A 24,404-nucleotide genomic window follows, 5' to 3' on the forward strand; every position below is an offset into this window, starting at 1 on the left:
TATGCCACTCCCACCTCAGTATAAATTAGTCTACACGTTGGTTTCCATAGGTCAGAGCAGCATGAGAATATTTGGCACCTCAGGATAGGGGGAAAGGAATAATTAAAGACAAGAGTAAATATTGATACATTGCTAGAGAATGTAAGAGAAGAAGGAAACGAAAAGTTATTACATACCTACTGTGTGCTGGTCTTATATATGTATATATTATTTATGTTTTCATAAACCCCCTAAGGTTGGCAGTATCATCCACATTTTGTAGTTGACTCACCAACATCCACCCCTGCCGAGTTGTCTGACTCAGTGGTTCTCAGACTTGGGCATAGGAATCCCCCAAAGAACCTGATGGAGATTCCTGGGCCCCACCCTCACAGGTCCTGATTCACTTGGTCTTGTGTGTGGCCCATGAATTTGTAGGTATAATAAGCTCTCAAGTGATGCTGACGGTGTTAGTCCATGGACCACAGTTTGAGCAGCATGGATCTAGTCGTGGAAATCTTATTCACGTAGCCAGTGATTGGTCCAAATGATGGGCCAGCCCAAGCCCATTTGGGCCAGTGAGACACAAAAGTAGATTTGCAAGGGGCTTCTAGGAAAGAATCCTTGACCCTGGTGGCCACGAGCAGTCATTTTATAACCATGAGAGGAGGATGTCTAATGATGAAGCTGATTCTGTGGACAGTTGACTCTGTGGGAAGCTCGATGATGTGGCAGAGCTTCTAAGCCAACCCTGAACTCTACTCTGGACTCCCTCTTGCATGGAGTAATAAATTTTCTTATTGTTTAAGCAAGGGTGGATGGAGTTTCCTATTACTTGCAGCTCAAAACATCCATACAGATACTGTTGTCATTCTCAGATGAAGAGAGGTTTGGTCCACGCCCAAGGTCACTCAGCTGGTAACCCGGGTCTGTATGATGCTAATTTGTTACCTTTTCTGGGTGGCTTTCTCTCCAATGCCTGATGTGACTCCCCATCTAATGTAGCCCAGGTATTTGGGGCCAACCTACCTAATCTCCCGTCACCAAAAGGTTAAGGATTCCATCCACCTGTCCATCCAGCCATCCTTCCCTTCATCTCACTTTTATCCTGTGCTTGGTGCATATCAAGCTCTGTGCTCAAGGCTTGTGATCACCGGACTGGATTCAGTCTTAGCCCAGAAAGAGCACAAATCTAGAGGAAGAGGTAGTCCTACAATGTCCGTATCCCCTTCCCAGGACTTTGACATTTCAGTCAATCCACTGAGGCCCAGATGCCCAGTCCTATTAAGTTTCTAAGCTGCTGGCAGATAATAAAAACCCAATCTTCTTTTATTTGACTCAGATTTATATACCTTTGGAAAGTTGGCATTTTTTTTTTAACATCAGTAAAGCATTTCAAGATCTTTAGTAATGGGGATTATATAAATATCCAACTATCACATTTCTGTGTTTATAGAGCATCAAAGTGCACAGCACATTATAAAACTTCTAATTAATCCTCATAATGCTCTGATGTCATGAGCAACGGGTGGATAATAACCCTATTTTACCAACAGGACCAACGGCCACTATAATTCAGCGACTTGTCCATGGTCATGTGACAGATCACCTGCATTTTACACCTTCATTAACAGCACAGCTTACTAATTAGAACAATTACATTAACAACTAGCATTTATTGAGAAGACCCCATAAACCCAGCCCTGTCCTGAGAACTTGACACACATTAGCGCATTGAATCTCCATGGCTACACTATGAAGTAGGCTCTGTGCATGAGGAAACCAAAGCTCAAAGAGTTACTGTATTTGCCAAAGACCCTGGGTGTCACGTTGGGAGGTGAGGACCTATGTATTCTTGTCCTGAATCTTCTGCTACTTTGCTGTGTGACCTTAGGAAAATTCTTAGCCTCTCTGGGTCTTGGGTTGCTCATCTGTTTGTGGAGCTGGGAAAATACAGGCTTTGAAACTAAACTGAATTTTAGATCTGAACCCTACCTCTGTCCCTCACTTGTCATGCAGCTCTGGAAATGTACTTAACCTTCTGTAACTCCATTTTCTAATGTGTATAATAGAGGTTGTAACAGTCTGTCCCCCAAAATGTGTTGCAAGGGTGAAACGAGTTAATGCACGTAAACACCTGCAACAATCCCTCGCTCATGGGAAGCACTTGATAAATGGCCAGCCGTTTTTAGTTTACCTGTCACATGATGGAAAGATTGTGCTGGGTAATTTCTCAACTCTGACGATCTCTGATGATTCTGAAATTCATGACCTCTCAGGGATTGTGGTTTAGCCACAGGGTAATAGTATAACTCTCCTGGGGTGTCGTTTGGGGTCATCTAGACAAAATTCTTGCAAACGTGCTAACAAAAATCACGGTCAATGGTCAAGACCCTTTTCATGGCGAATGATAAGAAAACCCAATTCCAAGTGGCCTTTCAGCAAATGAGAAAATTTCCTTAGGTAATCAAAAGTCCACAGGTAAATCTAGCTTCAGCTTCCTCTGCCTGCCTCTCCTTCCTCACTGCTCCACCTCTGCGGTCCCTGGTTCACCTCCCTCTAATTTGCACAGAGAACTGGCCTCCTGCCCCCACCTCCCTGCCCTGTTCTAGCCCCAGGAAAGCAGGAAAATGAGCATTTGACACCAGCAAGAGCATCCTTGCTTTTGCCTTTTTGGAGAATCAGCCTCTGTTCAGGGTTTCACATTTGACAGAAATATGCAGGCTCACCTTATTATTTCCCCCACCCGGAGCTGCCAGCCCCAGGCTCCTCCCGTCTCTGCTCAACCCCTCCTCACCCCACCCCCAGGTACCATGTTTGCCAACTCTGAGAATGAAAGTGTTTTGCTTTTCCAAACAAGTCTGCACCCCAGTTAGCTTCTCAGTCACTTGATCCTCATTGGTGGCAACCGTGGTTTCTCATCTAGTGTTGTTATTGATTTGGTCAGAAGTAATTAAGGAGATAATTCTTACTCAATTACATTTCCCTGAATTTCCTGAGGTTGCTAACTCTGCTCCCCAGCTGTATTTTCTTTTCCAAATTAATTTTGTCTTGACTCCGAAATGAGAACAGATATTATGGCCATGTTGTGTTGATTTTCATGGGAACAAAATGGGGCTCTGTACTTTTAATTCCAACTAGGGCTCTCAAATTCTTTTAATTTTTTTTTAAAAGTTAATGTAAAATATACACCAGTTAAGAAGAAAAAATAGCACAAAAAGCCTTTTACCAAAGAGGAGTCCATCTTTCAGGCCTGCTTCTCATTCTTTTTTTTTTTTCCTTATTGAACTGTAGTTGATTTACAATGCTATGTTAGTTTCAGGTGTACAGCAAAGTGATTGTGTGTGTATATGTATATATATATATACACACACACATATATACACACACACACACACATATATACTTTTAAATTCTTTTCCATTATAAGCTATTGCAAGATATTGAATATAGTTCCCTGTGCTATAGAATATAGTATATATAGAGATAGTAATGTTAATTACTGTTAATCCCAAACTCCTAATTTATCCCTCCCCAACCCTTTCTCCTTTCTTGACCATACTTTTTTTTTTCGTTGAAGTGTAATTGATTTTCAATGGTGTTAGTTTCTGGTGTACAGCATAGTGATTCAGTTATACATATGTAAAGAGATTCCTTTTCATATCCTTTCTCATTATAGGTTATTACAAGTTATTGAATGTAGTTCCCTGTGCTACACAGTAGGACTTTCTTGTCTATCTATTCTCTGTATAGTACTTTGTATCTGCTAATCCCAAGCTCCCAATTTATCCCTCCCCTTTTCCCGCTTTGGTAACCATAAGTTTGTTTTCTATGTCTCTGAGTCGGTTTCTGTTTTGTAGATGAGTTCATTTGTATCACTTTTTAGATTTCATATATAAGTGATACCATGCGATATTTGTCTTTCTTGTCCGACTTACTTCACTTAGTATGATCATCTCTAGGTCATCCATGTTGCTGAAAATGGCATTATTTCATTCTTTTTAATGGTTGAGTAGTATTCCACTGTATATATATACCACATCTTCTTTATCCAGTCATCTGTCGATGGACATTTAGGTTGCTTCCATGTCTTGGCTATTGTATATAGTGCTACTATGGACATTGAGGTGCATGCATCTTTTCAAATTGGAGTTTGCATCTTTTCCAGATGTATGCCCAGGAATGGGATTGTTGGATCATATGGTAATTCTAGTCTTTTAAGGAGCTTCCATACAGTTCTCCATACTGGCTGCACCAAACTACATTCCCACCAAGCCCACTTATTCTTAACATCATTCCCCAGGCAGCCTCATCTAACACTTTTCATTTGTTTCCACTGACCCGTGTCTCCAAATTATTTAAGTTTTACCTCGATTGCTCAGTTTATACGCTTAAGGCTGTAATGACTTCCTGCTGTGGAAGATGAGGATCTGGCTTTTTTGCATCCCTCACCGCCCACTCCCAAATCCCATCCCCTGCCCCGGGCCCAGAGACAGCACTACCTTTAGTTCCTGTTCGGGTTAATCTTGTAACTTTTAGAACTATGTTATGAGGGCAGTGAAACTATTTCATATGATGCTCTCATCTTGGACACATGAATTTGTACATTTGTCCAAACCCATCTCATGTACAACAGCAAAAGTGAATTTTAATGTGAAGATGGGCCTTGGATGATGAGGTATCAATGTGGATTCATCACTTGTAACAAATACACCACTCTGGTGGGGAATATCGATAAGGGTGGAGGCTGTGCATGTGTGGGCTTGGTAGGGGGCAGTTATATGGGAATTCTGCACTTTTTGTTCAATTTTGCTGAGAATCTCAAATTAAATTGTCTTAAAAAAAAACTATGTCACACTTGTAACATAGCTCCATCCCCACTAAAGAGTATTTTGACCCCTTACTTTGCAGAAGATCCATTTAGCTCCTGTTTGGCCTTTCTTGTGTCTTTTACTACCACTTACACATTGTCGAGATGGGTAACACCCACATTCTGTTCAGGACTCACAATTCCATTTTCCAGGCTTTGTCTATGAGCTGACTCTAAAAGCTGAAAATCAACAAATGTTCCAGTTGTGTTTTCACCCGCTCATCCACTCACCCAACCAATAGCTGCCAAGAAACCACTCTGTGTTTGGCATTGTGCCAGAGACCAAAGACGATGCCGTGTGACAAGGTCACACTCCCTGCACAACTTGAAAGGCTAGAATTTAGAGGAGGAGAGAGAAAACATAATTTACAATATAAGCATAGTAACTGCTTAAACGAGTGGTTTTTAACTTTATGTTAAAAATATGAACATGAAACATAACAAAGAGATGAGCTGAGAGTGACAAGTATTTTAAGTAGGAGCTGCTTCGTTTTCTTTTGCTTTTGTTAGCATACACAAAGTCTTGGTGCTTAAACCTCTTTGCCTTCTCCACTGATCGTCAGGTTGAAGCCAGAACGTTAGAGTGTTCCACATACTGGGGATCGTGTCCTTCCTCCGGGGACAGAGAGATGGTGAGAGGCATCATGGCTGCAGTTCTGTTTCATGTTTGTAAATCTCCTTCATCAATAGGGAGCCTTTGCAGCACTGGGTGCATTTGTCCAGAACACACTGGCTGGGGATATCACTCGGAGGACAGCTGGGAGCAAACAGCTGCTCACCACGAGAGAGGCCAGACCGGTTACCACCATGCCCACGGCCTAGCACAGGACACCAAGCGGGCCTCTAGAGCCATGGAGGGGAATGTTTTGGCTGCCCTTGGCATGACTGTCCCATCCAGGTGGAGTGTGTGTCTGTGTGTGTGTGTGCGTGTGCACAAGTGCATTGTGACAACACTAAGAGGCCAGATTGCCAAGTGCACTGGGAAAATTAGAATTATAAGATATAGTCTCTTATCCAAACACCCGTATGTGTATAAACACCAACTGAGAAGGTCCCAGATTGTTCCTCTATTTTATTATGTTGAAAACCACTCAGTAGTTTGTTTACTTAATGATCACCATTGGGTCTGTTTCTCTGACTGTGTGACCTTGACCTGTCTCTCTATGCCTCCATGCCTTGGGGTTTTTTTTTTTTAAACCTGTAAAATAGGCATTTAAGAACATTTATTTCTTATGGCTTTTACCCAAAGGTAGCAAGTGGCAGAGCTGAGATTTGAACCCAGGTCTCTCTGATTCTAAAGTCTGTGCTTCTCAGTACTACAATCTACTGTCTTCCATGGTAGCTCAGTTGAGGAATTACCTTGTTTTCAGTTTAGTTATGCCCAGGGCCAATTTACATCCTGAAATGGGCGCATGCCTTTTCTTCACCAGTTGGGTGAGACTGATATATATGGTCAAAGCAGTTCTGTTAATCACGTGACTAAACCCAAAAGAGAAATTAAATGAGTGTATGTAACCTAAATCATCTGTTGTTTTATATGGAGAGTTTATTCCTCTACAGCTGTATATAAGTTATCTATGCTGTGTAACAAGTTACCCTGAAACTTAGTGGCTGAAGACAACAAATATTATCTCACAGTTTCTGCACTGACCTAGGGGACCCCGGACCAGCATATCTCCAGAGGCCACAGTCAAGATGCCAGCTGGGCTCCTGTCATCGCAGGGCTCAGCTTGGGGAGGACACTTCCAAGCTCACCCACATGGCTGTTGGCAGGTGTCAGGTGCCCGCTGGCTGTAGCCCAGACATGTCAGTTCCTTGCTAAGTGGGTCTCTTCCGTAGGGCAGCTCCTAGAAGCTGACTTTTCCCAGAACGAGAGAAGAATGCCCAAGACAGAAGCCATATTCTGCTCATTAGAAGTGAGTCACTGGGTCCAGCCCTGCCTCTAGCAGAGGGGATCACACAAGGGCAAGAATACAAGGGGCTCACAGGAGGCCCCCTCAGAGGCTGCCTACCACATGGACTGGGTGAAGGGAAAAAGCAGAACCCTAGATCGTGACCATCCGCAAGCTAGGCGCTAGGTTCCCGGGCAGCCCCAGGAGAAGTAGAAACACAGCACTTGTCCTTCCCAGCGGGGCTTCTCAAGCTCCGCACTCTTGACAATTTAGACCAGATAACAACTTTAGGGGAGAAGAAGGGTCATCCTGTACATCGTAGGATGTTTAGAAGCATCCCTGGCGTCTATCCATCAGATGCACTCCTCTCAAGTTGTGACAACCAGAAAGGACTTCAGTGACACCTTGGGAAATTTTCTGGGTCTCTGCTGAAGCTCCACCTTCAGTGGAGCTGAAGGGGCGGCGTTGCACCTGCCAGTCATCAGTAAGCCTGTTAACGACTGAGTAGTAGCTGTTATCACCACCAAAACGTGCTCCAGCTCTCACTCCAGCAAACAACTAGAAGAAGAGGAAACATATGATTTGGGATTTTGTAAGCACAGAAGGCTGGGAGCTGACTCAGTATCCATTTTCTTTAAAAAAAAAAAAAAAAAAAAAAAGGAGGAAGGAGGCTCTTTATGCCTTGATGTTACGTGCCCTTGGGAGCCAGGTGGTGGACAGCAGTTCTCCAGTCCTAATGCCTGTGACTGCCAGCTTTCCAGCCTTCCCGAACATGACCAGATAGAGAATGACCAGACTTAGAAGACCGCAGGCACCGTGGCGCCGTCATCCCATTGATAGGATGAGGTCTGGAGTCGCTGCTCTTGTTTCTTTTAAATTGGGATTTTCAGTTTTGTTTCCGAAAATAATCTATGGCCACAGATTAATCCACAAAGGAGCGTAGGCTTCATTCTCCAAAACCAGGGCTCAGCAGACCTTTCCATAAAGAGCCAGATAGTAAATATTTCAGTCTTTGCAGGCAGTGTGGTCTGTGTGCCCACTGGTCTGCTCTGCCCTCTTAGCCCCAAAGCAGCCGCAGACCATATGTAAATGACTAGGAAGTGGTTGTGTGCCAGTAAAACCTTATTTACAAAGACAGCAGGCTTTCCTGTCGCTTCTTCCTGGTACTGTCACCTCCTTGCCAGCTTTCCTTTTGTGTCAGTCCTTAACTCTTTAATCTTATCCTCCCCTCCCTCATCCTCTCCTCCCTCCTCCTCTCTCCCATCCCTCTTGTGTCCTCTCTTCCTCCTCCCTCTGTCCCTTCCCTTCCGTGCTGTCTCTCAGCCTCTCTCTCTCCCTGCCCTACCTCCCTCCCTGACACTTGATTCAACACCTCAGACCTTAATCTCCAGTTCCATCCTCTTCTCCAAGCTCCAGCCATGTGTCAGAGAGCTGCACTTACACTCCCAGGTCAAGCTCCAAAGACTCAAGAGCTTGGTGTCGTCTTTACTGCAGCCTCCTTGTGCAGCCACAGCTGACACCCTCCCAGATACACTTGTCATGTGGATGGAGATCAGGGCGCAAACAGTACCGCCATTTGTGTGAAAAGGGAATGTTTGTGGTGGGAAAGAACTGTACGTGTGTGTGTGTGTGTTTGCCTATTGAAGTATAATATCTCTCTGGAAGGAGACTCAAGACCTTGGTAACACTAGTCATTTCCAGGGAGGGAGATGAATGGCTTGAGTTCAAGGGAGAAGTCATACTTTTTAACTACCCATGCCCTTGTATGTTTTAAAACCATTTGAAAATACTACCTATTCAAAAAAAAAAACAGAACCGAAATAGAAAATGAAGTGAAATGAAGTAAGACTCTGTGCTTCACTTTCAGTCCTTAGCTATGGCCCTCATCTCTAAGCTTATTTTGCTGAAGTGGCTTCTCATGGTTTCTCAGCAGCATGAAAGCTTTAGGCATATTTTCTTCTGCGCAGAGATGTCAAGAGAACCTTCATCGCCATCGCACTCTCCAGTTCCTCATGGTTCCTTCTGGGTGAAGGACTTTTCCCTCCACTTTTTCTGTTCAGCTCAGTCTAAAACTCAAACCAATAACCCCCTAGCCCCAAGCTGTGTTTGGTGACTTCACTTTATGATATTGTAGTTAAATTACCTGTTTGATACCTGTCTCCCTCAACAGACCATGAGCTCCTTGAGGGCAGGGATGGTGTCTTGTTCAGCATCACATCCCCAGCCAGTTTCTAACTCCCAGTAGGTATTTAAGAAATATTTGGGCTACCGTTTCCCCTCCCCGAGCCTCCTAATGTGGTCCACGTAACTTGGCCTTGACCAGCATTCTGTAGACAGCATCCTAGAATTCATACCACAGCAGGGCTGGAGTCACACAAAGGCTCATCCCAGCTGGAATTTGAGCCCCAACCAGCTCTTGTGCATCTTGGCTCTTTTCTCGTTAACCACTAGCTTAAATTCAGCTCTGCTTCTCGTATGGGAAATGAAGCGTTAGCGGTTATTAAACAATGGGAGTCAGAGTTTCCTTGGACCTTCCAGGAGTTCGCTTGGATTTTGCAAAGATGTCAACCTCATCTGCTTCCAAAGAAAGAAAAAAGGAACTGAAGCTCCATGGGGACTTAATCTCCCCCATCCCCCGCCCAACTCCCATACTCTCTGCACTTGGATATTGAAAATATGAAAGGAGACTTCCTTGGGTCACTACTTGTTTCCTTTCTCCAGGATGAATTGCCAAAATAATTTGTTTCATTTTTCAAGAAAGGAAGTAAATTGGGGTGTGATCAGCATTAGAGGGAGCCCGGTGATCAACTAGACTGGCTTAACTTCTGATTCTCCCTGCTACGCACTGGGTAACCTTGGGCAAGTTAGTCAACTCATCTGGGTCTCAGGTTCCTCAACCATAAAACAGGAATGATAATAATAGTGACAACCCTTAACTTTTGGAGTGGTGGTGAGGATTCAGTGAGAAAAGGCATGGAAAGTGCTGGCTCTGGGAATGGCAGTTGTGTGTCACGGTGCTACTCTTCCATTCCTGGGACCGTGGTAGACATTGCTAATCAACCACAGAACTCTTTTTTGATGAGATTGAACTGCGGGAGCTCCAGCCAACTCCTGCTACTAATGGGTAGACTGAAGCTGACACTCCAGTTGGAGCCCATTTGCCATCTCTAGCCTAGTGCATTTCCAGACATTTGGGAGGTGCTGAAATCGAGACACTGGTATCACAATTAAACAGAAGTACCTTTGGCCAGGTGATCGTTACATCCTGGGACCCTTTTCCCGAAGCTCCTTCAGGACTTTAAATGGCAGGCCATCATATGGATTCTCATTGGCTACTAATGCCCGACAGCTGGACTGCTGGCCCCATGTATTTATTAGTCTTTCAAAAGAGCTTATGATAAACGTGTTTGATTAAATTTTTTTTAACTGGGTGGATAACACATTGGCTACTGGCAAGCCAGCTCAATCCCAGGGCTGACAGTGGCTCATTGATGGTGGCAGCCAATTTCCATTTCAACCAAGCAGAGAGGCGGGAGGCAGAGAAAGACAGATTGAGAGAAACCAGGACTTGATGGCAAGCTGTGGCATCTAGCGCCACCTACCGTGATATCGCTGCATCGCTACCATCGCTGACCTTGGGGTTGTTGACAGCCTTGATCTGCCCTTACTGAGTTTATCTGGGAACATTTTTGTAATCTCACTCAGATTACATTTTTCATTTATAGTTTATGATTCGATTTTGTAAAGACTCCAGATCCTCATGATGCCATGACAATTATAGTGACATTGCTTTGACATGCTTGGTTCCAAAGACCCAGGCACCAAGCCTGCCTCTTTGTACTCTCACATCTGTTGGCTGAAGACCCAGCAGGTGCCAGGTGGGAGCCCTGATACACGGAGGAAGAGACTTGCCTAGGGTCACACAGCCGACAGGGCAAAGAGCTGGGTCTCTGTATCCACATCCCTTTCTCCTTCTGTGTCTGTCACTCCTCCACCTCTGCTCACCCCAGAACACCTGGGGGCCTGGCTCAACACCTTGCCAGGCCTCTCAAAGCACAATTCCCATCCCCAAAGTGCTAGTTCTTTTTTTTTTCTCTCTTTTTTTTTTTTTTTTACTGAGTTATAGTCAGTTTACAGTGTTGTGTCAATTTCTGGTGTACAGCACAATTTTTCAGTCATACATGAATATACATATATTCATTTTCATATTCTTTTTCACTGTGGGCTACAAGATCTTCAATATATTTCCCTGTGCTATATGGTATAAATTTGTTTATCTGTTCTATATACACCTGGCAGTATCTACAAATGTCGAACTCCCAATCTATCCCTCCCCTCTGGTAACCACAAGTTTGTATTCTGTCTGTGAATCTGTTTCTGTCTTATATTTAAGTTCATTTGTCTTCTTTTTTTTTTTAAGATTTCACACATGAGTGATTTAATATGGTATTTTTCTTTCTCTTTCTGGCTTATTTCACTTAGAATGACATTCTCCAGGGACATCCATGTTGCTGCAAATGGCATTATGTTGTCATTTCTTATGGCTGAGTAGTATTCCATTATATACATATACCACAACTTCTTTATCCAGTCATCTGTCGATGGACATTTAGGTTGTTTCCATGTCTTGGCTATTGTAAATAGTGCTGCTATGAACATGGGGTGCAGGTGTCTTTTTGAATTAGGGTTCCTTCTGGATATATGCCAGGAGTGGGATTTCTGGGTCATATAGTAAGTCTATTTTTAGTCTTTTGAGGACTCTCCCTGCTGTTTTCCACAAAAGCTGCACCAAAATGCATTCCCACCAGCAGTGTAGGAGGGTTCCCTTTTCTCCACACCCTCTCCAGCATTTGTCATTTGTGGACTTTTGAATGATGGCCATTCTGACTGGTGTGAGGTGATAACCTCATTGTAGTTTTGATTTGCATTTCTCTGATAAATAGCGAAGTTAAGCATCTTTTCATGTGCTTATTGGCCATCTGCATGTCTTTTTTTGGAAAAATGTCTATTTAGGTCTTCTGTCCATTTTTTATTACATTGGGGTTTTTTTTTATTAAGTTGTTTGAGCTGTTTGTGCATTTTGGAAATTAGCCCCTTGTCAGTTGCATAAATGCCAGCAGCAGGCCAGTTTGCTGACCCCAAGATTAGACAGCGTGGAGGAGGGGGTCAGAGAGTGCAGGATGCTGAGGTCTACCGCTTACTGTGTGACCTTGAATCTGTGGCTTAACCTCTTGGATCCTGGGTTTCCATTTTAGCAAAATGGAACTAAGGGTATTTCATAAAGGTCGGCATGAGGATTAAGTAGAACAATTTTTAAAGTGCCACCACCCCTCAGACTCCCCAGCCCATCCCAAGGCAAGCTGTTAACCCAGTTGGGCCTTTCTTCCTCAGAGTGGATGTTGCTGGTGGCAGACATGGGTAGTGTCTTATGAGGTTTAAATGTCCCTTTGAGGGCGGGATACAACACACTGACACTCATGCAGATGAAAGTCAGAAGTCTTTGCTAGTGGCAGCTCCAAAGGAGAGAAGGCCTCTGGCAGGGCCACACAGGGGATTGTCCCCAGGGGCAGGGTAATGGCAAACTGGTCTCTAGATGGTAATTTATGTCTGAAGGAGGGTGGGGTTAGCTAGATGTGTGGCTAATCTGAAAAATTTTGTAGGCTCCAGGGCACGGGGGCTTGAACGCGGCCCTGGGGCAATTAAAGTGTGTACCTGATGATCCCTCTCATAAAGGAACTGGAGGGGGCAAGCGGGGGTGGGGGGGTGGGGGGGGTGAACTTAATTGAACTGACCAGCCTCTAGCCAGGGCTTCGAAAGTAGGTCAAGACAGCATTAAAACACACACACACACACACACACACACACACACACACATAACGTATTATGAATAGTGATTTGTATGATCTAATGGCCCCCACCTTCCCCAGCCTCGGGGGCATGGTCTTTCCTTATTTCCCAACGTCATCCAAGCTCCCGCTCTGAATGTCAGCAGGAAGCCCAGACCCACATTCCTCTTTTAACTCCCAAAGCGCTCTTTCCTTGAGGCAATCCTGCTTTCCTGACATTTGAAGACGACCCTAGGGCATCAATTGCAGCAAAGGAAAACTTGCAAATGGGGTGGCAGTCAGCTCATCTCCTCCCCTCCCACCAACTTTACATTATACAAGATTCCAAGCCCTGAGAAAGTTTGCAAGAATCACGCAAGTGACGATCACAGGCCCTTAACCTGAATTCGCTATGCTACCATTGTGTCACATTTTGCTTTTACAGTTTGTCATGACATTTTACATATATATGTATGTGTATGTATATATGTGTGTGTTTTTAATCTATATATATGTATGTATTATAATATTTTTAACTGAGTCCTTTGAGAGCTCATTGCAGACACTTCGCACCTAAATTCTTCAGCGTCTGTTACCTAAGGACATCCTCCTTCATAAGCGCAATACGGACTAACACAGCAATTTTGTGTTAACCCAGTGCTATTAGCTAATATGCTTGCTACTCGTATGTGAATTTCCCCCCTTGTCCCAGTAACGCCCTTTCTAGCTTTGTCTTTTCAGTACAGCATCCAGTCCGGGGTCGGGCATTGCATCCCATTCTCACGCTCCCTTGGTTTCCTCAAGGGGCAGATCTCTGCCTTTTTTTCTCTTTCATAACACCTGGAAGCCACAATGGTGTGTCCCTTGGTTATCTCTCCAAGAAAGAACTTGGCATTCAGCTACAAGGAGGGCAGGTGGCTGCGTGCCTCCACTAGCGGTTGGAGCTTTCAGGATGCAGCGTAGCTTTCACGCCAAAGCCAGGATCAACCCAGCGGTCGCCGGTCAGTGAGCACGGGTCATTTCTACCCTGTTCTGGGACTCCCCTATGGGTCGGCTTTGCTGCAGAGTTCCCTGTTGCATTGGCTGAGACTGTCTGATTCCCACAGTGGTCTGAGGCTCTGTGTGCCTGATCCTGCTCTCTCCCCCTTTTCTCTTTCTCAGGCTTTACTCTCCACAATCCTCTCGTACCCCCATCTCAGTGCCTGCTTTCCCGAGGTCCCAGCTAACACCACTGTTGACATCTTTTGAGAGTTGGGGCCATTTATTTTGCAGAAGTGATCCTCACTTTTTATTGTCCTGATTGTTCCCTCACGGTCAGATCCAGATTGGGCGTTTGGAGCAGGAATACTATATGGGTGGTGCTGTGTCTTCCCCAGTGCATCACGTCAGGGACACCTGGTACCAGTTTGTCCCCTCACTGGTGATGCTAAGTGTGCTGGCGCCAGTTCCAGTGGTGTCCTCCAGACCTTGCCATTATGTAGGTACCACATTGCTTTGTAATGAATAGTTAACCTATAGGGTTAACCCTTGGGATGTGATGCAGTCCTCTCATTATTCAGCAACAAAGGACTGAACCCAGGGCCATGCACTGTGCCAGGAGCTGGAGAGTAGACGCTTTATCCCCAGGGATCCGTCATCCTTCTCTTCCCCCAGAGGACTCCTGCTGCTTGTTCTAACCTTAGATTCTCGGCAGAAGACTCACTCCTCTCCTGTAGATGACAGTCCCCTGTTCCATCACCCCTCCCCACCAATCCCCAACTTCCAACCTCCTTTCTCTCTGGGTCCATAGGAAGATGAGGGGGAAAGGGAGGCTAGTCAAAATACGCCCCAAATACAGAGAACAGGTGGTGGTTGCCAGAGCGTGGAGGGTAGGGGAGGGTTTGAGAAATGGGTGAAGCAGGTCAAAAGGTATAAACTTCCAGTTACAAAATAAATGTCAGGGGGATGGAGCGTACAGCATGGTGACTGTAGTCAATAATACTCCTTTAATGAAAAAGAATATGAGAGTGAATGCATGTAGGTATATGCATGACTGGGACATTGTGCTGTACACCAGAAATTGGCACATTGTAACTGACTATAATTTTAAAAATTACTGTGTTATATATTGGAAGGTCATTAAGAGAGCCCATCTCAAAAGTTCTCATCACAAGGAAAATTTTTTTCTCACTATGTACGGTGACGGATGTCAACTAGATTTATCGTGGTGAACATTTGGCAGTGTACTGTAGAAATAAGGAGTCACTATCTTATACACCTAAACTAACTTCATGTTATTTGTCAGTTATAGTTCAAAAAAATAGTAAGTAAATACTCTCTGAAGAATGTACCCAGCCTTTAGCCAAGAGATTCTTTAAAGAACCTAATAGCTCATTTCGTATTTCAGTTGAGAGGTCTGCATGCAGATGAGGTTAAAAGTTCGGGGTTATCCCTACATAGGTAGGTACCTGCCTTACACCCTTATGACAGAAAAGTTCACTTTTCCCAAAAGAAGGAGCCTATCACCCTCACAAAAGCAGCAAAAGCTTAAATATCAGTGTGCAAGCTAAGATCTCTGGGCTCTTGTGTGTGCTCTTGCCCTGGACCCTACTCAGTCTCTGCCTACTTCATTCTTTACAGCTTATCCACACTGAGCCTGAAATTTGCCAATCATCCCGGCTGCTCCTCAGTGTTCTCTTTTCCAGCAGTCTCCCTCCCCCCGCCCCATCACTTGACAGAGCATCCCCAGCTGTTCCCCTGACGTCTGTATCAGCCCAAGTACATTTAGCAGGAATTCATTTCCATCTTAATCTCATTCTAGGAAGTAGATCATATTTTAAGAACTAACAAAGATGGGTTTGGAACATTCTTTCATCAAAGACGGGAGAACAACAGACATTTCAAAGATTGGCTTCCCAGCCGTGACCTTCCACAAATCATTCTGATTTTCTGCCGTGTACAAAATTTTATGACAAAATCTAATGAAATTCTGTGGGCAAGGTTGGAAGGTAGTATCCATAAATTAATAGCTAGTAACTGGTATTCCTCATTTAGCCCCCACTATGCAAGATGGGGGCCAGAATGGAGAGGTGGTTAAGAACACATACTTTCCAACAATAACAAAAAACCCAGTTTAAAAACTGGGCAGAGAATGTGAATTGACATTTTCCCAAAGAAGGCAGAGTGATGGCCACCAGGTATATGAAAAGATGTTCAACATCTCTAATCATCAAGGAGATGCAAATCAAAAAGCCATCATGTCACACCTGTTAGAATGGTTATTATGGAAAAGACAAGCATCAGAGAATAAAGAGAAAAGGGAACCCTCAGATACCGTTTGGTGGGACTGTCAATTGGTGCAGTCACTCTGGAAAACAATATGGAGATTCCTCAAAAAATTAAGAACAGAACTGCCACATGAGACCGAGCCAATCTGCTTTAATAACTAAGATGTGGGAACAGTCTACGTGTCCATCGGTGGATGAATGCATAAAGAAGATGTGGCGTATGTATGTAACGGAATACTACTCAGCCTTGAAAAAGAATGAAAGCCTTCCATTTGCCACAACATGGATGAACCTTAAAGGTACTATGCTAAGTAAGAAATAAGTCAGACAGAGAAAGACAATGCCATATGATTTCATTCATATATGGAATCAGAAAAAAACCAAAACAAATAAACAAAACAAAAATAAACACAGATACAGAAAACAGATTAATGATTACCAGAGGGGGAGGTGGTTGGGGGTGAGTAACACGAATGAAGGGGATCAACTGTGTGGTGATGGATGGCAATTAGACTTGTGGTGGTGATCACTTTGTAGTGTTTACAGATGTCGAGTTATAATGCTGTACACCTAAACCTTATGTAATAGGAAAAGAGAAAAAACAAAACAAATCACATGCTTTGATGTCACTTAAACTGAGTTTGGTTCCAGACTTTGCCACTTAATAGAATGTCATTTTCTCCTTTCAAAGCCTCAGTTTGCTCCTCTATAAAATGGGAATGATAATAATAATATGGTGAGGACTGAATGGAATCATGTATTTCAGATAAGAACACACTTAAGATCATGTACAGCACAAAGGTGAATGATAACGTTATTGGTAAACAGCATTAGCTCCTCTTCACAGATGGGGAACCGGACTCAGGGAAGGTTCGTGACTTGTGCAAAGTTACCCAACACCCAGGTGACAGAATCAGGAATCCAACCTGGGCCTTTCAAGACAACAAAGCTCTTTCCTTTCATTCCTGCCACCTCCCTCTTCTCAGCTGTCAGGTCAAACCAAATCACTTCCAAATGCTACTATATTAAAGTCCCCGTATTGAACCACCTGGTGTGAGCTCTGATTTCCTGGCTACACCCTGCCTGATACAGTGTGTTAAAATATACTTTTAAATTACATCGTTCCAAACCCTTGTATTAAGTCAGTATAAAACAACATTAAAACTTACATTTTGCTTATATTTAGAGTCAATCAGAACTACTTTACAAACATGGAAAACACTATTATTTTATCATTAGACAATTAATATATATATAGTATTAAAATCAGAAAAAAAGATAACCAAAATAAAAAATTACTGTTTACCTGCGATTCAGACAACCTGAGATAACAGCCCTATTAACAATAGTGTTGTATTTACTTACAACTTGTTATATTAATACATGTATATTTTGCCATATGTCAATATTTTAAAATATAACTTGTACCAAATTATATACATTTTTAGGAATCTCTATCGACTTTTATGAATATAAATCTTAAAATTGTCTGTGATCTAAGTTCTCTGTATTTGTAACACGCATTTTTCACTTGAAATTATACTCCTTTCCATGTCAGTAAGTAAACATCTATAGCAACATTAACTAGTAACACCAAATTCAAAACATCATGTATCATTGTCTGGATAGCCTGTGATTCATCCCCCCAATGCCTGTCTCTGGACATTTTGATGTTTTCCACTGTTATTCACATTTCTGTAACAGACATCCTCATGGATAAATCTTTTTATCCTTGCTACATAATTTCCTTGGATAGACGCACATTTGCTGGAGCAAAAGGAAATGTATTTTTAAGGCTTGTCACACATATGGTAAAATTGCCCTCCAGAAAGTTTGTAGAGATAGTGATTCTTGGATGCTTTATAAACTTTTCATCGTGCTACTGTCAAAGTGTGTTTGTAAATATCCTGACAACCAGCCCTGCCTCATTCAATGCCAGTGATTACCAGTGACATATTATAGTTGTAATTAAATAGTGGTTGGCAATGAAAGTGGTTTCCTGAGAATCCATTGAAATGCTGACATAATTTCAGTGCCTTTTGGGTAGATCTCCCGATGAAGTTCTGTGTCAAGTCAAGGACACGATACGGCTTTGCGGCTATACATTGTCCAGAACCAATCCCAGTGTACAAAGTCACTCTTTTACAATAGTGTGAATCCCTGGTACTATTGTTAGGCAAGACATAGGGGGAAATGTTTGAAATTTGGACAGTGTCATAGTTGCTTCATGAAGGGGGTGAAACTTGAGACGTTCAGGAGAGTGATACATTCACAGTGACATCAAGCAGTCATGTTTTTTCAAATTACCTTGCAAGGAAATTTGAGTGTGTTTATTTTGTCTTTGTTCATAAATGTGTTTTAATCACGGTATCTTTTAGGAAAGTTGCTTTGTTTCTAAAGGAAGGCGTTAACTGGGTGCTCAAAAAAAAAGAAAGAGAGAGATGGGAAAGAGGCAACCTTGATTTCAAATGTTTGATCTCAACATGGCCAGTCTCACTGCTTTCACTGCAAATGCCCCAGAATAGGGGTCATTGGATCTTAACCCCCAAGAGAGGAAAGAAATAATTCTTGATCTGTTGCTACCGTGGCACACCCATGTTTCAGAGAGAAATCTTGTGGTTGTAGGGAAAAGAAAAGCCACTTCAAACTGGTTTAAATAATCAATTTTGGGAGAAGTCCATGTTCTAGTGGTGCCTGATCAACAAGGTACCATGGCACAAGCTTTCCTTGGACTCTCCTCTCTGCCTTTCCCCATGTCTTCATCTGGCAGCAGGCTCCCTCATGGGCACAGAATGGCTGCCAGCAACCCCACAGATAGATGTCTGCTTCTCTGTTCATAGTTAACAAGGAAAAGGAGCATCTCTGCTTGTAGTTTCTTAGATCTAGGAATCATGCTTCCTAGAAGCCCCTGGCAAATGCCTGCTGGTATCTCATTAGCCCCATCTGGGTCACATGGCCACCCCTCAACCAGTCACTGTGATGGGGGGTGGGCTCTGCGGTATGGCTTCAGCCATTCATCCCACCCCTGTTGCTGGTACCAGGAGTGTCTCCCAAGGTTCAAGCGCTCCATGGAGGGGCAGAAAGTCTAACCAGGGAACTGGGATGAGGAGGGAGGGTGAAGGGATACTGAGGGTGTCAGAAAAGCAAATGTCTACAATGCAGAAGTTTTTAAAGGTACTCCTGGAGATCCTCACATGCCTCCCTGGAGACAGTTCTCCTCCCACTTCACCATCCCGCAGGGTGAAAACTGATAGGTTTGCCATCAATTTTCAGTCAAGGGATTGAAATGCCTTGGTGTATTGGGATAAACTTGATATGTTACCTATAAGCCATTCCTAGTAATAGCTAAAGAGATAAAGTTTATAAATGATTTTATTGTTTCCTGTCTAGCTGAACTTATTCAAGGCCATCCCAGATACTTTTTTTGTAGCCTATGTACCTTATTTATTGGACAAGAAGGGGCACTCCGGGGAACTACCATAGACTCTCCACCTCTGATCTGAGCTGTCTGGCCTGGGACACATCCTGGGTGACCCAGGAGAAAAATGGCCAAGAATCAAGCAGGCCAGTAGCAGTCCCTTCCCTCCACTCCAGACTCATCCTCCATCCTCACCACCCCACCACAAACATCATTCAGTTTTGATACAACTATACTCCCCGCCTTCCACATTCCACTGGAAAGGCCCAGAGCAGCAGGTACCACAGCCCAATTTCATCTTCAGAGAAAGCGGGTGATGATGGCTGCTGAGAGAACACCAGGCCTCCTCCCACATGTCCATATTATTAGGATTTCTGTTAGCCAACCCATCCTCAGTCTGCCTGAGGAAAACACTCTCAAATCAGTTCCACAAATTAGCCATGGTCAAATTTCACTTGGCCATTTTTCGGGTAATATTTTCTCTTTGTTTGTTACATAACTGATTAATATTTATTGCACAGTAATAAGAAAGTCACATAAGCTAAGAAGAAAATTCTAAAAGACATGTGCACCCCAATGTTCCTAGCAGCACTATTTACAATAGCCAAGACATGGAAGCAACCTAAATGTCCATCGACAGATAAATTGGATAAAGAAGTTGTAGTATATATATACGATGGAATACTACTCAGCCATAAAAAAGAATGAAATAATACCATTAGCAGCAATAAGGATGGGCCTAGAGATTATCATACTAAATGAAGTAAATCAGACAGAGAAAAGACAAATATCATATGATATCACTTGTATCTGGAGTCTAAAAAAATGATACAAATGAACTTATTCACGAAATAGAAACAGATTCACAGACATAGAAAACAAACTTATGGTTACCAACGGGGACAAAGGTAGGGGGCAAGGGACAAATTAGGAGTTTGAGATTAGCAGATACACACTATGATATATAAAACAGATAAACAACAAGGTCTTACGTATAGCACAGGAAACTGTACTCAATACCTTGTAATAACCTATAATGAAAAAGAATATATATGCGTTTAACTGAATCACAATACCGTACACCAGAAGCTAACATGACATTGTAAATCAACTCTACTTCAATCAATCAATCAATTTAAAAAATCCACCGTAATCGCACCTCCAGAGAGAATCACTGCATTTGGGGGGAAGGGTACAGCTTATCATATCTTTTGATGTGTGTACATCCAAACAGATCATGTTTCAAAACACAGAGACAGAATCCCGTGATAACTATTCCTTTGTAATGTATCTGCTCACTCAAACAATTCCTCAGGCATCTCTATCCTTGTATCATTCTATTGTCATTATATTTAATTGCTGCATAGTAGTCCATCATTTAGATGTGCCATGATTATTTAACCTGTCCTCTGTTTGAAGATGCATAGTCATCCAAGATTTCCAAGATTCTGCTCTCACGAGCAGCATCTTAGTGAGCAGTTTTGTTGATGAGCCTCCGTGCCCACTCAGGGATATTCCCATAGGATGCTTGACAGCAGAAGCATTGTTAGACCCAAGGGCATGCCCACTTTCACAGCATCTAGTAAGCACTGACAAATTGCCCTTCAGAAAAGTCATTACAGTGCCTTCCCCCCAATCAGCTTCACCTGAAAGCATCCATTTTCCCATAATTTCTTGGCATTTCCTTTAATTAAAAAGAAAAAAACCTAATATTGCAGGAATTAATTTCAAGACAGGATAATCCAGATAAAAGTCTTGTTATTGTTCACCAAACTGATGGCTGAGAAAAGTGATTTTATATTAAAATATAGTTAATAGAACTCTCTTCTTTAGATGGACCTGGTAACCAGCTCTGAGTAATGAATTTAAGTCTTGTGAGGTTTCCCTGATGGCTCAGAAAGAGAAATGAATACAGGAAAAAGAATGAAAAACCCATGAACAGTTACCTGGATAATTCACTCGTGAAATCCTGCTGGGGGGCAAAAAGGGGGAGAAAAACAGTGCCTTTGTATCTTTATATTGATGCAGTTTGGCTCTGCAAACCAGCGGCCTGTGTCACCTGCAAACATGATAATCAACATTTAATTTTTTGCTTTACTTTGAGTGTAATGCTAATAATAGAAGCTTCCATTTTTCAAATGCATGCCAAGTCAGGAATTTGGCAATTAATCTAATCATCACAACAAGGTGGAAATTGTTCCCCTATTCTCCTGAAGCAACCTAGGGCCCAGAGAGGTTAAGTAATTTGTCCAAGGTCACACAGACAGAACCAGGATCAGAGCTCAGGCCTGCCCGTCTCCAAAGCCCTGGCTGTTTCCACCGTGCCAGAAAAAGACGCTGTGCCGCCCAGGGACTCCCCCAGCCTGCTCAGACATCTCAGATGAACACATGAGCCTCCCGCAGCCTGGCTCTGCATGTAATTCTTGTACTAACACTTTTTTCTTTGACTTCTTGACTCCCCTCAGGTCCCAGACAAGCCAATGAGGAGCATCAGGTACATGGACAAGGAGATAATAAACCTCAAGAAAGACCTTATACGAAGCCGGTGAGTGAGCCCAGCACTGAATGACCCACAGGCAAGCTGACAGGGATAAGCAGGCTATGGGGGGATGCCTGTAAGTCTTTGCCAAGTCCCAGTGCCCCCCGCAACCCTAAGCATTAAGCAGAAGATTTACAGGACAGTAACCCTGTAAGGGCCAGTGGACAGGATCCACTTCTTGGCTGGACTTTACAGGGAGTACCTGTCCCAGACTTAACTCCCTATTCTGGCTCATGCCAGTCCCGGGCCTACAATTTCCTCTGTTTTCCTTTCTGGGCCTGAATCCAATTCAAGAGAGTCCCCATATGCTCCAGAAAACTCTCGCCTTTTTGCTCCAGGCCCACAGTGTGGTGGCCAAGTGGCAGATAGACGTGGTCGCAGATACTGGCCTCACTCCTGCCAGCTGGTGGTACTAGAGGAGTTACTTAACCTTCCTGAGCCTCTGTTTCCTGAACTGTAAAATGGAGGTAGCGTGAGGTTGCTAGAAAGACTGGGTGAAATAATGCCTTTAACGCGCCCCCTTGTATGGCTTTGAACACACCACCATTCTTACCTTTTTCCACCCCTCCAATTCCTTCCTCCATGCGGTGTGAGCACACGGAGGTCTAAGGCCATGTTCTGTTCACCTCTGTGCGGAGAGATGCGATTTTCTCCTCCTCACCCCTTGACTCCTTTTTGGGACCTAGAATATTCCAAGGTGGGATCATAAACGGGGCTTTTGGCAAAGCAGCTCAAGGCAAAGTAAGAGACGGAGAGATTCTTTTAGCCCCAAACACGCAAAAGATGTGCTAAGAGTGGGTAAACAGAGGCAGCATGGGAGGGTCTGTTTATCTTATGTGTATCCCAGACCCCAGTGAGACTTATAGCCAGACATTTCCTCCCTTCACCTCCACTGTCTGGAAGCTCTCCCTTCACTGCCCACCCTCATCTCGGACAGAACTGGATGACTGAGCCCAAGAAGAGGCAGGAAGGTGTGGGCTTGGAAGCTGGGGAGACAGAAAGGGATGGAAGAGACTAAGAGAGGTGCCAAGACAGGGCCCCAGAGAACAATATATATAACCCTCACCCTGTGTCCACTCTGAGAGGGTGTCTGGACACCCACTGTCCAGCAGAAACATAATATGAGCCGTTCATGTCATTTAAAATTTTTCGGTAGCCACACTGAAAAATGTTTAACAAAAGGAAAAAAAGAAACCTATGGAAGTAATCCCAATAATGTATTTTACTCAGCCAAATATTCCAAAGTATTATCATCAGATACGCAATCGATACAAAAAGGTATTCGTGAGATACTTTATATTCTGTTTTGAATATGTTGATGAAAGTGACGAATGGTGAAAAGTCCAGAGTGTATTTTACACTTAGAGCGAATATCAGCTCAGACCAACCACATTTCAAGTGTTTAATTGTTATGGACTGAAGTGTGTCCCCCCCCCCCAAATTCATATGTTGAAGCCTTCACCCCAACTGTGACTGTAATTGGAGAGAGGGTCTTTAAAGAGGTAAGTAAGGTTAAATGAGAAAGGTGGGGCCCTAATCCCATAGGATTGGTGTCTTCATAAGAAGAGGGAAGGATGCCAGGAATGTGCCCACACAGAGAAAAAGCCAGGTAGGCGCACAGCTAGAAGGTGGTGTCTGCAAGCCAAGGAAAGGGATCTCAGGAGAAGCCAACTGTGCTGACACCTTGATCTTGGACTTACAGCCTCCAGAACTAGGAGAAAATAAATGTCTGTGGTTTAGACCATCCAGTCTATGGGATTCTGTCCTGACAGCCCCATTAGACTAAAATAACAGTCAACATTGGAGTAATCCTACAGAGAATGTCCCCAGCTCGAAGAGGGGATGGGGCTCAGTCTCAGAGGTTCAAGCAGAGCTGAGCTCAGGGATGGCCCCTGAACTTGGCCCTCAGAGTCAAGGGATGAGACCCCTCTGTTAGTTGTGGACGTATCGGCCTCTACGGTGTTGGAACCCAGGTTAAAGGGCTTCTGAGGCTGACGCATGGGAACCTGGGAGCTCCAGGGACCAGTGAGAGGTACAGACAGGAAGCCAAGAGTTATCTGAGTGGGGGCAACATCCAGGCAGGCAGCAAAGAAAGAGGATTGCACCCCTGAGGACGCACCACCCACCTCAGCAAGGATTTGTACTCTGCTCCGCAGTCATGCCTGGAGGATATTCCAGGTTTCGGAGAGAATGTTCCAGGCTTCAGAAGGAATGGTGCAGTGGGGAAGTTGCATCAGAGATGAGGGTCAAAGTACAGAGCCATCTGTAGCCGTGGGCATCGGTCTGGACCAACACCGGCCACATGGAATCATTATGACCATGTCAGTTCTTATCAGCTGAATATTACCAGCCTTGAGGCTGATGATTCTATCCCAGCCTGCAAATACATACCAGAATCTCCAGAACCTAGGAAATGAGAGTTTCCACAATAATCCATACTGTAGACAAAGAGCTGATAACTACAGGTACCAAGAGGCGCCCTGATCTGTGTAACTTCCAGATACCAAGACTTGACCTAGCCCAAGGAGGGTCACTAGTAGTGGTGAGCCAGCTTGGAACCAGAACTGATCTGCTGAATTTCCAAGGAATTTGCAAGTCAATTATTAAACGTGGCT

The 24,404-nt window shown here is 43.7% G+C and overlaps 1 protein-coding gene across 3 annotated transcripts in view; it reads left to right on the top strand.

The window, feature by feature from the left end:
- CCDC60 (coiled-coil domain containing 60) overlaps positions 1-24,404 on the top strand; it is a 146,965-nt gene that overhangs the window by 49,433 nt on the left and 73,128 nt on the right. For all 3 annotated transcript variants that reach the window (XM_064481185.1, XM_064481183.1, XM_064481184.1), the window contains exon 2: positions 21,716-21,795. In XM_064481185.1, the coding sequence (XP_064337255.1) occupies positions 21,716-21,795 (80 nt within the window). The remainder of the gene's footprint in view (positions 1-21,715; positions 21,796-24,404) is intronic.

This window comes from Camelus dromedarius, chromosome 31 (assembly GCF_036321535.1).
Source record: "Camelus dromedarius isolate mCamDro1 chromosome 31, mCamDro1.pat, whole genome shotgun sequence".
Classification (NCBI taxonomy): Eukaryota; Metazoa; Chordata; class Mammalia; order Artiodactyla; family Camelidae; genus Camelus; species Camelus dromedarius.